We start from the raw sequence: 17,266 nt of genomic DNA, 5'->3' as shown, positions 1-17,266 counted from the left end.
TGTTCTTTCAATTTATATCTTAATCTAAGACCTTCATAAACACAACCTAATGATACTTTTTCCGATAGCATATGCAGTTAAAGTCGGAAGTTTACATACACTTAGGTTGGAGTCATTAAAACTCGTTTTTCAACCACTCCACAAATTTCTTGTTAACAAACTATAGTTTTGGCAAGTCGGTTAGGACATCTACTTTGTGCATGACACAAGTAATTTTTCCTACAATTGTTTACAGACAGATTATTTCACTTATAATTCACTGTATCACAATTCCAGTGGGTCAGAAGTTTACATACACTAAGTTGACTGTGCCTTTAAACAGCTTGGAAAATTCCAGAAAATTTGAGTCAATTGGAGGTGTACATGTCTGCACCTGTTGTATTCGGCGCATGTGACCAATAAAATTTTATTTGATTTGATTTGATGTGGATGTATTTCAAGGCCTACCTTCAAACTCAGTGCCTCTTTGCTTGACATCATGGGAAAATCAAAAGAAATCAGTTTCGGGTTGTTGTCATGCTGGAAGGCCCAGCCACGACCCATCTTCAATGCTCTTACTGAGGGAAGGAGGTTGTTGGCCAAGATCTCGCGATACATGGCCCCATCCATCCTCCCCTCAATGCGGTGCAGTCATCCTGTCCCCTTTGCAGAAAATAATCCCCAAAGAATGATGTTTCCACCTCCATGTTTCACGGTTGGGATGGTGTCCTTGGGGTTGTACTCATCCTTCTTCTTCTTCTTCCAAACACGGCGAGTGGAGTTTAGACCAAAAAGCTCTATTTTTGTCTCATCAGACCACATGACCTTCTCCCATTCCTCCTCTGGATCATAAAGATGGTCATTGGCAAACTTCAGACGGGCCTGGACATGCGATGGCTTGAGCAGGGGGACCTTGCGTGCGCTGCAGGATTTTAATACAAGACGGCGTAGTGTGTTACTAATGGTTTTCTTTGAGACTGTGGTCCCAGCTCTCTTCAGGTCATTGACCAGGTCCTGCCGTGTAGTTCTGGGCTGATCCCTCACCTTCCTCATGATCATTGATGCCCCACGAGGTGAGATCTTGCATGGAGACCCAGACCGAGGGTGATTGACCGTCATCTTGAACTTCTTCCATTTTCTAATAATTGCGCCAACAGTTGTTGCCTTCTCACCAAGCTGCTTGCCTATTGTCCTGTAGCCCATCCTAGCCTTGTGCAGGTCTACAATTTTATCCCTGATGTCCTTACACAGCTCTCTGGTCTTGGCCATTGTGGAGAGGTTGGAGTCTGTTTGATTGAGTGTGTGGACAGGTGTCTTTTATACAGGTAATTAGTTCAAACAAGTGCAGTTAACACAGGTAATGAGTGGAGAACAGGAGGGCTTCTTAAAGAAAAACTAACAGGCCGGTGAGAGCCGGAATTCTTACTGGTTGGTAGGTGATCAAATACTTATGTCATGCAATAAAATGCAAATTAATTACTTAAAAATCATACAATGTGATTTTCTGGATTTTTGTTTTAGATTCTGTCTCTCACAGTTGAAGTGTACCTATGATAAAAATTACAGACCTCTACATGCTTTGTAAGTAGGAAAACCTGCAAAATTGGCAGTGTATCAAATACTTGTTCTCCCCACTGTATGACCAATACATGTTGATGATTTCATTCCTATACTGTTTGTAACTACCCTGGTAGGTTGATTGATAACCTGAACCAGGTTGCAGGCACTAGTTACAGTTTGAAGCTTTCTCTTGAGTGGGCAGCCTGATGAAAGCCAGTCAATATTTAAATCACCCAGAAAGTATACCTCTCTATTGAGATCACATACATTATCAAGCATTTCACACGTTATCCAGATACTGACTGTTAGCACTTGGTGGTCTATAGCAGCTTCCCACCAGAATGGGCTTTAGGTGAGGCAGGTGAACCTGTAGCCATATTACTTCAACAGTATTTAACATGAGATCCTCTCTAAGCTTTACAGGAATGTGGTTCTGAATATAGACCGCAACACCTCCACCATTGGCATTTCTGTATTTTCTGTAAATGTTATAACCTTGTATTGCTACCACTGTATCAAAGGTATTATCTATGTGAGTTTCAGAGATTGTCAGAATATGAATGTCATCTGTTACTAGCAAATTATTTATTTCATGAACCTTGTTTCTTAAGATACATATGTTAATGTAGGCTATTTTGAACACTTTTCTGTGATGCTAGATTCTTTTTATTGCTTTACTGGGAAGCTTAGCAGAGGTAGACGTGAGCTGCACACAGTGGACTTCCTACTAGGGCACACCACCTCAGTGCTAACAGTATTACTCTGGTTCATAGGCATATGATTACTGCATACAATAGCTGTAGGATCAGCAGAGGCATTCCAGGCAGTAAGAGGGACATAAATTAGGTTATTTACAGTGTCTTCCAACCCCCCTAGGATAATGCACATTTGCTGAATCATTATGACAACTCAGCGACACAATGGTAGGGATCAAATGAGCTGGACTTGGGTCATTGATAAGTTGTCTCAACGAAGCCTTAAAATGCTGTAAAAGGATCCAGGAACCCAAATGAATTTGTTTTTAATCTCCATCAGACAAATAGTGTAATTCTTATTTTTTGTGGGGGTAGGTTTCATCTGGTCATTTTGTTGGTTCTTTAGAGTAGCAGCCCAAAAAATGCAGACTCACAGATAATGACCTTGAAAATCATAAACTAAGTCACATACAATCATACTGTATTTGGGCGTATAATAGCGTGTGGGACTATTATTCTTCTGCCACTTCCATCCTGATTCTTCCTGTCTTTTAACTTTTATCCTGATGCGATTAATATTCAGGCTTTGGCCACAGCGATTTTGTGTCCGAAAATCACAGATTGAGCCATTGGTTTTTCAATGGGAGTCATCCATTGATCATCAACGGAGATGATTGTCTGTCAAAAAACGCACAATATGTCTGCTTTTTACGTATGCTACTTCTCCAAAAATAAACTTGAGTTGAACTTTTGACAGACAAAAATAGACAACTGAAGAAAGCATATAGGATTTCATCCATGTTCATTCTGTGTGGCTGTAGCCTTACTATTCAACAGTGTAAAAAATGCATTTGGTCTTACCTTATGGGCGTCGGTCTCACTCTTTAGCTTGTTCTGGGCCCATTTGACCTTGATGAGATGAGAGTTGATCACCTCCTTGACGTTCTCCAACTCCCGACTCAGCCTGCTCACCTCTCCCTCCTGAGGACAACAAGAGATGGATTCCATTAGGATGTAACAAGCACTGTATGCCGTTTCATTAGTAATTAATGTTAAAGGATCACTTTACTCAAAGAACATATTGTTCAGTAGTCCACTGTTGATATGGTCAGCAGTAAAGTTTCAGCAAAAGGTGTGATGATGCAAAAGAGCAGACTTTCCAGTACCTTAAAGTAAATATTGATTTGCCAGTGCAAATAAAGCAGCAGTGGTGTCAGAAAGTCCATCTAACATTGCGCCAGCGCCACCTTAGCAGCTGAACATGTGGAACTTGGTTGCTTTAACACTTCCCCATGCGTTACCTTGGTGTCGTGGAGCTGCTGCAGCCGGCCTTTCTCCTGGGCCAACTGGTTTCCCCTGAGGGCCTGGCGGTCCACCTCCTTGGTGGCCTCCCTCAGCCTCCTTTCCAGCCCCTCCTTGTCCCTGCGCAGGTCCAGAGCCTCCTTCTCCCCGCGCACATACTTCATCACCATGGCCTCCTTCTCCTGACGTGCCTCCTCACACTTCTTCCCCGCCTGGAAGGGACAGATGAATTAGTAGCTGTTACATGGATTATATCATGTAGTTAACATCAGTATAGGCTGGTGAGGGGAGGACGGCTCATAGTAATGGCAGTTGGAATGGAATCGATTGAATGGTATCAAACACGTGGTTTCCATGTGTTTGATACTGTTCCATTCATTTCATTCCAGCCATTAGGCCTACTATGAGCCTGTCCTCCGATGTAAAGTGCCACCAGCCACCACAGGTTAGTATGTAGTTATGTCGACAGGTAGACACAGACATGAACAGACAAACATGCAGACACACATTCATTGATCTACACAGAAACACAGGTGCATGCATTATGCAAGTTTACACACAGACATGAAGAAAAATACAGACACAGAAATTATGCATGCGGAAGTGCATACTCTTACATGCTTAATTAAAACTATTGTATTATATTTGGGGGCGTAGTGACGGTCTCCCTGATTGCATGTTGTAAGTGGATAGTGCTGCAATTGAATGTGGCAGTTTGGTTTTTAGGTTTCAATACAAAAATCCACAATGAGTATGTGTGAGATCTAAACTAGAGCCATACAAATGGTAGGCCAGCGCATTGATAGGTCAGCTTGTAATCTGCCAGTCAGGAAAATCCTCAGTCATTGGTCAGGGCAAAAAATGCCAGCTGGACCAAGGACAGTTGGGTGCTCTCACACAGGTGTGTTAATTTGTCATGAGAATGCTTTCCCCTCGATCTGTCAGACAACATTGGCAAAACGTTACCATGCTCGTCATCAATTGGCATCTCCATTAACACAAACACAAGGGAAAGTATGTGTGAGGGAAGGTAAGAAAGAGTGAAAGAGAAATAGAAAGAGAGAGAAAGACAGACAGACAGAGAGAGAGGTGGTATATTGCAGTAGTTTTCATGTCTGTGTGGCAGAAATTGTTGGAAATCTTTTAGAGATTTAGTGAGGGTAGAATGTAGAGGTCATCTTGGCGTGAAAAAGCTAATAAAACTTCCCCAAAACGACCTTCTATTGTTCAGCGAACAGTGAAATGGAATGTGTTACCCTTCCAAAGCTACCAGACCGTCACAGCCAGGTCATTTTAGCCATAAACATGGTTGCCTCTGACAGCAGGCTGACATCTTGTGGTCCCATTTTAAAGTTGAAATTCAAAATTATATTCACATTTTAGTACATTTATCAGCCAAACATGACACCCACCCTGCATTCAAGAATATGCTTTGTCTCAACAAATGGCGGGCAAAACACATACACCTCAGATGATGTGTAAATAAGTGGTGAACTAAAACATATGCGAAGATGACATATCTGACTTTATGCGTTTTTTAGATAAGTGACGTCAAAGATACAATTTTTTAAAAAACATGATTTTACTGTATTTTTCTTTTCAACAATCCTGTTTGTAAGCTTTCAAATGATATCAAAACCAACCTTTTGTCTTAATCAATGACCAATATATGGATGTCTTATTGTACTGTAGAGTGGGGGGGGGTCCAAAAAAAGGCAACATGGGCCAACTTTGAGGGCTCATTCAGCTCCAATATTCACATTCGGACCTTTTCTACCATGGACAAAATTCCCATTTTTGATTTGTTTAATGTGGAACGGTGCGAGACGAAATCAGCCAGTTCAGCTACTCTAAATTGGGTGGGACTGTGTATTCTATGCAGGGCTTGACATTAACCTTTTAATTTTTACTTGTCCGAAAGCTCAAATCACCCAAAAATTGTCTAACACCATGGGGCTAGAAAGGTGAATGAAAATGGTGTTGCTTTATGCAAGGAACCACTTTACAAAATAAAAATCATTATTACTATCATCATTATCATCATCATCATTACCATACAGAAAATCAGACAACAACGTAAGATAACCTCTGCCTATTGGCTTCTTTGCATATTCAAGCCTGTCTCAAAATACAACACCGCTCTGTAACAGTTAATGTAATAACGCTGGTTATAATATTAATAATAAAAAGTAATAGCCTAACTTTGACATTTTTTATGTAATAAAACAGGTTTATGTAATAACTTGCCGGATAACGTAATAGGTAAGGGATAAAACGCTGACATTGTGTACATTATCTGGAAGTAATGAACGACGTGGTAGGGACAACGCACAGCGGAGTCCCTCCGTGGAGTTCATTAGTTCCAGATAATGTACAGAGGAGGCATTTATCTTGCTTATAATAATATAATAATAATAATAATATGCCATTTAGCAGACGCTTTTATCCAAAGCGACTTACAGTCATGCGTGCATACATTTTGTGCATGCACAAACCTTATACCAAGGTTGCCAAAGAAAACAATACTAAATCACACATTTAACCATAGAAATTGAATGTTTCCATGGATATCTTCATTTTGATAAGTAAATTCATACTATTTCATCCTTCCACTAAACCTGGTTGTTAGTTCTATCGGTTAGGTTGCTAGAGAAGCGGAGTTGTTGTCCATTCTGTTTGTTTGATTGCTATGCAGGCTGGCAATGTTCTTATCCCTTGCTTGCTAGCTAGCCAACTATGGCTAACACAGTCACGTCAAACTCTGCAAATAGAATAACAGCAAAGGAGCTGCATTTGCGTTTAAGCTGTTTTCTAGTGACATTTGGATACATGATACATCCAAGTTTCAAGTTTTAATGGCACATGCACAAGTACAGTGAAATGCCTTTCCTGAAAACTCAAAACCCAACAATGCACTAATCAATAACAATGTAATACTAGAAAAAAAAACATGAGAAAAAATAAGAAATATGAAGAACACAGTATGTAAGTAAGTAAGCATACTATATAAACAGTCAGTTCCAATACCATATTTACAATGTGCAAGGATACTGGAGTGATGGAGGTAGATATGTATAAGGGAAGGTGACTAGGCAACAGGATATAAGATAGAGTAGCAGCAGCTTGTATGTGAGTGGGTGTGTGTAGAGTCAGTATAAATGTATCTGCATATGTGTGAGTGATCAGATGATGGAGTGAGTGAGTGAGTGTGTGTGTGTGTAGGACCCTTTGAGTGTGAATAGAGACAGTGCAAAAATAAAAAGTCATTAACAATTTACGAACGAGGGCGGTGATTTTGCCATACCAGGCAGTGACGCAGCCAATCAAAATGCTCTCAATGGTACAGGTGTAGAACTTTGAGAATTTGAGGGCCCATGTCAACCTCCTGAGGGGGAAGAGGCGCTGTCGCTCTTTCTTCACAACTGTGCGAGTGTGTTAGGACCATTTTAAGTCTTTAGTGATTTGGATACCAAGGAACTTAAAGCTCTCGACCTGCTCCACTGCAGCGATGTGGATGGGGGCGTGCTCTCCCCTCCGTTTCCTGTAGTCCACGATCAGCTCCTTGGTCTTACGGACGTTGAGAGAGAGGTTGTTGTTCTGGCACCACACCGCCAGATCACTGACCTCTTCCCTGTAGGCTGACTCATTATCGCCGGTGATCAGGCATACCACCGTCGTGTTGTCAGCAAACTTGATGATGGTGTTGGAGTCGTGGGTGAACAGGGAGTACAGGAAGGGACTAAGCACACACCCCTGTGGGGCCCCTGTGTTGAGGGACAGCGTGGCGGAGGGACGGGGTTGCCTATCCTCACCACCTGCGGTCGGCCTGTCAGGAAGTCCAGTATTCAGTTGCAGAGGGAGGTGTTCAGACCCAGAGTTTTAAGCTTGGTGATGAACTTGGAGGGGACAATGGTGTTGAACGCTGAGCTGTAGTCAATGAACAGCATTCTCACATAGGTATTCCTCTTATCTAGGTGGGTGAGGGCAGTGTGGAGAGCAATTGAGATTGCATCATCTATGGATCTGGGGGGGTGGTATGAAAATTAGAGTGGGTCTAGGGTGTCTGGGATGGTGAATTGAATGTGTGCCACAACCAGCCTCTCAAAGCACTTCATGATTACAGAAGTGAGTGCTACAGGGCGGTAGTCATTGTGGCATGAAGCCTTAGAATTCTTGGGGACAGGAATGATGGTGGTCATCATAAAACATGTGGGGATTACAGACTGGGACAAGGAGAGGTTGAAAATGTATTATTACCGTGAATATGCCTGTCAGCTGTTCTGTGCATGCTCTGAGAACGCGCCCTGGAATACCGTCGGGCCCCGTGGCCTTGCGGGTATTGACCTGATTAAAAGACCTTTCTCACGTCGGCCTTGGAGAGCGAGATCACCCAATCCTCTGGGTCGGTGACGGCCCTCACACCCGGTACCATGTTGTTGTCGTCAAAGTGTGCATAGAATGCATTGAGTTGGTCTGGTAGAGAAGCATCGTTGGGCGGATCACGATTGGGTCTTCCTTTTTAATAGACTGTAGCCCCTGCCACATGCGGTGGGTGGCGGAGCCTGTGTAGTATGATTCCACCTTATTCCTATATTGTCCTTTTGCTCCTTTGATGACTCTGCGGAGGTCATAGCGGGACTTCTTGTACTTATTCCTGTCTTTGGTCGTAGCATCAGGGCTGTCTACAATAGCTCTGTGTGCGGTAGCCCTGTCCTTTAGTTTATGAAGCTGATGCATGATTTCGCCTGGCACAGAAAAGTTGCTTTACCGTCCGGACACACTTCATTACAGTAGAGGTGATTGCATTGTAAATTAAACACTAGGCTAGAAGCAAGCTAAATAGTTTGTTGCTAGCAAATCTGCCAATATCACAACCAAATTCAACAATACCAGTTGCTGTAAAATGCTGGTCAAACAAGAAACATGTGAGAGTATTTGACAGCACTAGCGCAACTTCCATCTTGACTGCAGCATCGCACTCACCATTTTAGGTCGTCTGATGATGCAAAAAAGACATCTGCAAAAACAAATTCATGCTACCTAGCTAGCTAAGTTATTCCTCGTTGGACCTGCATTTACAATATATCAAATGTATTCGTGTGGTTGTTGATTTAGCGTTCTGTAACTTTGTAGCAAGTAAGGTCTGCATGGTGCAGTGATTTAGAAAGGTAATAAGCCGCCTATTGTTGGAACTACTTCAGACGAGTGTCCATTATCTTTTCCAACTGTCTGTATATCTGAAATTAATGCACACTCTAGAATGCCCTTCTAGCCAATCAGAATAGAGTATTCTACAATGCCGTGGTATAAACATGAGTAACAACTTTGATGAACAACATTAACTTCAACCGATCATGTAATAACATACCAAAATCAATGTTTTGATGTATTAGTTCCCTTATTTTGATGCACATACATCCCTCCACCAATTACAAGTACACACAAAAACCTATGCAAATGTACTCATACACAAACGCACATTGAAATGTACACACATACACAGTCATAGACGCGCGCGCTCTCTCACACTCACACACACACACACACACACACACACACACACACACACACACACACCTTTATGAAACCAGTCATAACACCTTCATTGTTGCAGTATCATTCATTAGGAATTTTCTAAATAAAAGTCCCTTCGAATAGCTGTTTATTCATCAGTAAAACGGAAATGCGTATTTTTACTGCCATAGTACCCAATCCCCCGAACACAATGGCTGTGTCCGAAATCTGGTTTGCCTACTACTTACTTAAACTGCATACTGTGTACTAATAGTACTACATACTATTTAGAACATACTGTTTAGTAAAAAAGTATGCAGTAAGCAACAAATATCAACATACTACTCATCCATACTGAAAACGTGTTATCTAATGTGCAATCGCTCGTTTCCTGCAATTCTTAAAAAAACATACAGGGGTCCGAAATTATAGACACCCTTGATAAAGATGAGCAACAATGACCGTATAAAATAAATAATTCAAATACTGAGCAAAATTGTATGAAAAAAAAGGGGAACATTTTATTTTATACTATTACAATTGCTCAGAGAAAGAGATTTTGTTTGACAAGTAATATTTTGCAGTCCAAAGAGAAGGACTGAGTTCTGGTTACGGTGGCATGCATTGAAACGTGTGGCCTTTTCGTGGCTTTCTTTTGCAAATTACTATGAATTACCAGACTTATTTCCTAAAACTTGTCAACACTAAACATCATATTAAGGTGTGGGACATTCATTGTCTGACAATAAATAACTAGCATGTCTATTACGCGTCCAGCAGCTAAAGTGTCCTTCCACAAATCAACTGTGGGAACATGGCTGCTATCAACACCAGACAACAGAAGGAGCTGGGCTCTAATATACAAGATATTGTTCGTGAGGAGATTACCTCTGTCCTCAACTTAAAATTAAAACCGGTAAATGTATTATTGGCAGTGCTCACTGCTAAAGTGATATACCTATAGAGCCCCACAGTGGAGGTGTCATAATACTCAGAAAACATAGCAGTCAAACAGGGAAATGCTTCCAATCATTTTTGATAACCATGTAAATCTCTCTCGGGCAAGGTCACTTTTATCAATATATTCAGCTCTATTTACTCTCAGATTCGAAAATGCTAATTAGCATCAAAGTAGACATCATGCAAAACTACAAATCTCTGCAAGCTCCTCCACGTCATCTCTAGCTGACACCTTCGCTAACAGGTATTGTGTCAATTTAAAACTTGCACAAGACAGTTCACAGAATTGTCCATTTAAAGAAATGCAGTCAATCTATTCATTACTACATTTAGCTAACATTAGTTAGTAACAAGAGATTACTAGAGAGATTTATACGGTTATCAAAGCATCACGGCAGGGTAAGCCTACACGAAACACAACCCTTATTTTACGTGTTTCTAAAATCCCATAAGGGAAAAATGTGAACTATTTCCCTGTTTGACCGCTAAGTTTTATGGGTAGTATGACTCATACTCCATTCAACCGAAGTAGAAAGTCTGGAGAAGACAGCCAATGAGACAGGTGCGACTCCATGACCTGGAAACAGCACAAGCTAAGTTGGAAGGGATAATCAAACTCTTAAAAGATCAAATGGAATCACTCAAAAATCGTTCCCGTAAATTCAATGTGTGGGTCACAGGCCTTGAAACTGGTGTGAAAGCGGGCAACCCAACTTCCTTCAAGAGCAATCTTTTCTATGAACTGTTCGGGCAGGAGAAGCTGGGTCCCATCCCGCTGATTAACAACGCAAACTGCACGGGTCAACTCTGCAACTGCTCTCGCTGTATGATTGTACGGATCCACAGCTTTGAAGTCAAGCAGCGAGTTGTCCGCCTTGCAGCGGAATCTGGGGGTCTGACCTATGCAGGGAAGAGGATCAGCATCTACCCAGACCTGAGTGCCAAATGTTTAAAACAGACGGAGACCTACAACGAGGTGAGATACCAGCTACGCAAGCTAAACCTGAGATGCGGCTTCATCCACTCGTCAAAACTCATCTTAACCTTCGAGAATACAACACACACGTTTCCCACTGCTTAGGAAGCTCAATACTTCCTCAAGAAGCACATCAAACCTAACACACAAGGGGATAAGCCGACAGATGGAACCCCATGACTGGCTCATCATTCAGGTATGCTATCCATGCACAATCATGCAGCCTAGCCTATGGCTATGACACTGCCCTCAGCATAAGACAATGAGGACACCCCTCATGTCTGGGTACAAGGAACAATATTACTATTATTGCTGAGCATTGAACTTATAATTATATTGCCTATGGTCCAGGACATTTATACAGCGATGACACCATTTATGAACAATGGACAATATATGGATCCTACAACTGTCCTATTTTTGACTGTTTAAGCATTAGGCTTACATATCTATCATATCTTCTTTTTGTTTTCATTGAAATCTAATAAGACCAACTACAATCCACAGGCTACTAAGGCTCTCCAATGTATGTGACCTGTTCCAGGAAGCTAGGTATATGTCGCACGTCACTACTTCACAGGAGAGGAATTTGAACGGTAAACTTTTTTTTATTATCAAAAAGCGCTTTTTTGGGGCAGAAATGCCATCTGGAACATGTGAACTTTCATGTGCCTTAATAACAAACTTGTATGCCATCTGTAAATTAAATTACTAGCCTAGTTGGTTTAGCCACGGAAAAAGACAGCAACCTTCCCGCTAGCCATGATTGGCTGAGATAATGGATGGGCTGGCAATGCCGAGAGATGAGTTCGGATTGGTCTGCCATGTAGCAAACTTTGATTTTTATTTGATATAGTGTGTGTTTACCAGAGACGGTATTTCAAATCTTGCTACATAGGACCGAATCAATGTGATGGGTCACATATACTCTCTGATTACAACCTTGATGATGCATGCCATATGATAAGCTACTAAATGGATTCAAATAGTTGATATACAGAGAGAGAGAGAGAGAGAGAGAGAGAGAGAGAGAGAGAGAGAGAGAGAGAGAGAGAGAGAGAGAGAGAGAGAGAGATAATCAAATAAAACAGATTGGAGATCTTACAACTAGACAAAAAGGAAATGTTCATTTGAGAATACAACACAGACACATTGGACAGAACCCCTTTCCCTCTATTGCAGGATTAAGTGATGAATTAACATTGAGACTAGTTCATTTTTGTGAACAGTTTAATTAAAACAAGTTTAAAACACTTCAAATAATCAACACTTCAAAATGTACAAATAAGCTAAATTATATGTAAAGACGTCTTAGTCTAAACAACAATATATAATTGATTAGTAAGAAGTAGGCTATTATTACTAAAGCATCATTTCAGGTGAACAAAAAAAAAAAACTCCATACCAGTGGTGGCCAACCTTGCTCCACTGATCCCTGATCTACTGGGTGAGCAGACTTCTATTCCAGCCCAACAAAAGCACACTTGATTATCAACTCATTAGGTTTGATAAGTTGAATCAGGTGTGTATTGCTGAGCTGAAACAGAACCCAGCACACCCAGCAGACCTCCAGCAGGGTTGGCCTGCTCCAATTCTAAAAGGTTTGTGCGTGATGTTTAACTGTATTTGTGTATACAACATTTGCTAACATAGGTAGGCATACACATATAACCAATGGCATATAGGATATACTTTTAGTCTCTTGGGACATTCATTGGACGTTGCTCTTCATCTGCAAACAGGCTTTCCATATCTGAGGACAGAAAACATAAAAAAAACAGGCTTCATTATATTCCAATTAGACAGCACTGAATATTATGTTGCTATTGTCTCTGTCCTCAAAGTTTTCTCCTCTAGGGACTGGAACTGTAGAATCATTTCATAATGTCCACCCACAAAATTACCTGGATAGACTACACTTTCCCTTTGCTGACAGCTAGCACTGCAATTTCATCTTCTTCCATAGCTGTTATCTACAAATGCATTTGGAGACTTTTTACATGATTACATCAAGATAGCTAGCTAATAAGATGTTGGCTAGCTGAAGACATTTAATTAACTTAGCTAAACAGTGTGTAAGTTGGCTAGCTAGCTATGTGGCAGCTCAGTTGAGTTAGCCTACAAAGTGGTCTACTGTAGCCCGCTAGCTAGCTAGCTAGCTAATAACACATTTAACAATAAATAAAAAAAATGACTTACTTGAATAGGTTCTCACACTGCCTCCGTTTTATTGGGTCCTTAAAAAAACAAAATAATGGGAAATCTTCCTGATATTTCCGGTGGTAGCAAAGGCAGCAGCCATTTGGACGAATGGAGACAAGGCAAAAAGTGTGTTTGTCACCAGAACAATTTAGAACATGTTGTGACATTTGACTTTACCAGAGTAATCCTTTTTCAATAAATATAAATTGCAGACTGTCGGCCACACTTGAAATCTAGCACTTGAAATTAGCATAAGCATTAACTACCCAGATGGAAAACAGCGACACATATAACACACAGCACACCTTCTACAGGCGTGTGGGAGGAAGTTGCTTAAAATGTAACATCCATTCAAAATCTTGCCACTGGGAGCCAGCCTACCATTCAAAACATATTTGCAATACAAAATTCTCCTGACCTCCAAGCGATGCGTGACAAAGACATGATTTTGGAGGTATGGCAATGCGAGACTAGTAATACTGTAATGAAAACAGGACATCATTTTGAAGGTTCTATTAATGTGTTACGAAGGTTATTATGAAAGATACTGCAACATTCACAAAGGGGTTATGAATGGTTTCATAAAGGTGTTATGAATGCATTATGTATACCACTTCATATAAAGTGTTACTGAATCAAAAAATTTAATTTAATTTGTCACATGCTTCTTAAACAACAGGTGTGGACTAACAGTGAAATGCTAACTCACAGGATCTTCCCAACAACACAGAGAGAAATAGAGAAGTAAAACTCGTAATAATAAAAAGTAATAATAGATACACAATGAGTAACGATAACTTGGCTATATACAAGGGGTGCCAGTACCGAGTCGAGGTGCAGGGGTACGGGGTAATTGAGATACTGTAGATACTGCACATGCCTAAATACGCTGGTGTTAAAAGCACTAATAGTCTATGCTACTTGTAAGCCATAAGCAAAGTCTTGAGCTGTCGAAAGGGACTACTAGTAGGCCTTACTGAGGTATTGGAGCCACATTTCACTTCCCCCAAGTCATGCTTTTTAGAATGACTCTTTTAAAATGTTGCCGTTGATCTCCTGTAACCCACATAAAGCATAAGAGAATGTGTTTTCAATGTAATCTTCTTTTGACCCTCAAGATGAAAATGGCAGATTTGGGCATTTAATAAGCACCTAAAATGGAATGCAGTGGCTGTACAGTAACGGCGCTGTATGGGTTTTGACTGACAGATGTTCTGAACTTGAGCGCTGCATGCGACGACGTTGCCCTCATCCCTCCCGCTAATTAGGCAACTTTAGCACATGTTTTGTTGTCTGAGTGAGGGAAATGCTGTAAATGAAGGGGACTCTTATGTATTTTGAAAGATGGCGTTGAGGATTATAATGAATACCCCTTTGATGTCATACATGCAAGCAAAACACCTGCGAGTCCAAATGTGCACTTCACATTTGTGTCATAAAACTCAAGTCATATACAGTGTCAACATTGTTTGATATAGTTACAAGATGACATGGTGCCACATTTTCCAGGAATATTTTAATCATGTTACTGAATGTATCCAGAGTATTTTCAGATTTGTTTTAATCAACTAATGCGGTGAAAAGTACAGTAAATGTAAAATTAACAGTGTAATGTTTGGATTCAGTCTTGTCGGGTGAGCTGTTTTGTCCTCAACTTTGGTCTAATAATTTTCACAATCTCCAAACTGTTCCCTTTCAATTGCTACCATGCTTATGCATTTCATGGTCCTCTGTAGCTCAATTGGTAGAGCATGGCGCTTGTAACGCCAGGGTAGTGGGTTCGATCCCCGGGACCACCCATACGTAAAAATGTATGCACACATGACTGTAAGTCGCTTTGGATAAAAGCGTCTGCTAAATGGCATATTATTATTATTATTATTATTATTATTACATATACAGTGCATTCAGAAAGTATTCAGACCCCTTCACTTTTTCCAAATGTGGTTACGTTACAGCCTCATTCTAAAATAGATTAAATTACTTTTTTTCCTCATCAATCTACACACAATATCCCATAATGACAAAGCGAAAAGTTTTTTTTAGAAATGTTTGCAAATGTATTGCAAATAAAAAACTGAAATACCTTATTTACATAAGTATTCAGACCCTTTGCTATGAGACTTGAAATTGAGCTCAGGTGCATCCTGTTTCCATTGATCATCCTTGAGATGTTTCTACAACTTGATTGGAATCCACCTGAGGTAAATTCTATTGACTGGACATGATTTGGAAAGGCACACAACTGTCTATATAAGGTCCCACAGTTGACAGTGCATGTCAGAAAGAATTTTCCGTAGAGCTCCGAGACAGGATTGTGTCGAGGCACAGATCTGGGGAAGTTAACCAAAAAATGTCTGCAGCATTGAAGGTCCCCAAGAACACAGTGGCCTCAATCATTCTTAAATGGAAGCAGTTTAGAACCACCAAGATTCTTCCTAGAGCTGGCCGCACGGCTAAACTGAGCAATCGGGGGAGAAGGGCCTTGGTCAGAGGGTGACCAAGAACCCGATGGTCAATCTGACAGAGCTCTAGAGTATCTCTGTGGAGATGGGATAACCTTCCAGAAGGACAACCATCTCTGCAGCACTCCACCAATCAGGACTTTATGGCCAGACAAAAGCCACTCCTCAGTAAAAGGCATATGACAGCTCGCTTGGAGTTTGCCAAAAGGCATCTAAAGGACTCTCAGACCATGAAAAACAAGAATCTCTGGTCTGATGAAACGCTGCACTGTAGTCAATTAACAGTATTCTCACGTAGGTGTTCCTTTTGTCCAAGTGGGAGAGGGCAGTGTGGAGTGCAATAGAGATTGTGTCATCTGTGGATCTGTTGGGGCGGTATGCGAATTGTAGTGGATCCAGGGTGTCTGGGATGATGATGTTGATGTGAGCCATGAAAAGCCTTTCAAACCATTTCATGGCTACAGATGAGAGTGCTATGGGGCGATAATAATTTAGACAGGTTACCTTGGCGTTACAGGGACTATGGTGGTCTGCTTGAAACATGTAGGTATTACAGACTGGGTCAGGGAGAAGTTGAAAATGTCAGTGACACTTGCTAGCTGGTCAGCGCATGTCCTTGTAATCTGTCTGAATGTTAACCTGTTTAAAATGTCTTACTCAAGTCGGCTACGGAGAGCGTGACAAATCACACACATACTCAGAAGAAAAAGAATCTAAATAAAAAAGTCAACTGTAATGGAAACGTGTTTTTGCTGTCTCAGTACCCAACCCCATGACACACCAAACACAGAACAGGTTTGGAGCAGTACAGTATTGCCCTTGTAGCAGTTTAGGGGCAAAGTGCCTTACTCAAAGCCTTCAAGGCAGTAGGGGATGGCACTTGAAAAGGTGATGTAGGTGAGGAGTAAACTTGTCTGAGACCTGAAGACCTGTGTACACTTCCTGAATTAATGTCTACGCTTAAGCTTAGCAGGGTAACAGTCTTGTGGCCTGCAGGAGACCTAGGTTAGAAACCAGTCTGACCCATTGGTGCCGTGACCTGGATCTATGAGGAGGTAAAATGTGTGGTGGAGTGTAACGAATGTAGTTCCGTAAACCATGCTTGCGTGTTGAGTAACCTTTCTTGATACCTAAAGAGGTTATAGTGGCAGGCCAGTAACTGGAAAGTAGCAAGTTTAAATCTCAGGGTTGACACAAAAAAATCATGCGGGTTTGAGCCAGACGGTTGCTGGTGTTAAAACCTGGGTCTGAGTTAAAACCTGTATTTCTTGTTACCTTGCTGAACTACGGGCGGCATGTAGCCTAGAGGTTAGACAAGGGGCGGGCCTAGATACCATCTCATGATATTGTGCCCTTGAGCAAGGCACAACCTCAAAACAGTTACAAGTTGTAATCTTCTTTATCTCGGGGGAACTAATGCAAGTCTTCAGGTCTCACACAAGGTTACTCAAAGTATGAATATTCCTGTATGATGTGCATGAGTTTGTTAGTGTTTGTAACTGGCGGTGGGTAGTGGTATGTGCATCAAATTAAGGGAAGTAATACATCAAAACATTGATTTTGGTATGTTATTACAATGTCGGTTGAAGTTATTACGTTATTTCTCAAAACAT

At 41.1% G+C, this 17,266-nt stretch overlaps 1 protein-coding gene across 1 annotated transcript in view; it reads right to left on the bottom strand.

Moving 5' to 3' along the window:
* Positions 1 to 17,266, bottom strand: part of ccdc186 (coiled-coil domain-containing protein 186) — a 119,143-nt gene that overhangs the window by 71,136 nt on the left and 30,741 nt on the right. The window contains exons 5-6 of the mRNA XM_084142144.1: positions 3,536 to 3,748; positions 3,096 to 3,215 (exon numbers count right to left, since the gene is read on the bottom strand). Coding sequence (XP_083998270.1) covers positions 3,096 to 3,215; positions 3,536 to 3,748 — 333 coding nt within the window. The remainder of the gene's footprint in view (positions 1 to 3,095; positions 3,216 to 3,535; positions 3,749 to 17,266) is intronic.

Source organism: Coregonus lavaretus (genome assembly GCF_964263955.1).
Source record: "Coregonus lavaretus genome assembly, chromosome: 25".
In the NCBI taxonomy this organism is placed as follows: Eukaryota; Metazoa; Chordata; class Actinopteri; order Salmoniformes; family Salmonidae; genus Coregonus; species Coregonus lavaretus.
The sequence above is the reverse complement of the archived record's forward strand: the minus strand, read 5'-3'. Positions and strand labels throughout refer to the sequence as shown.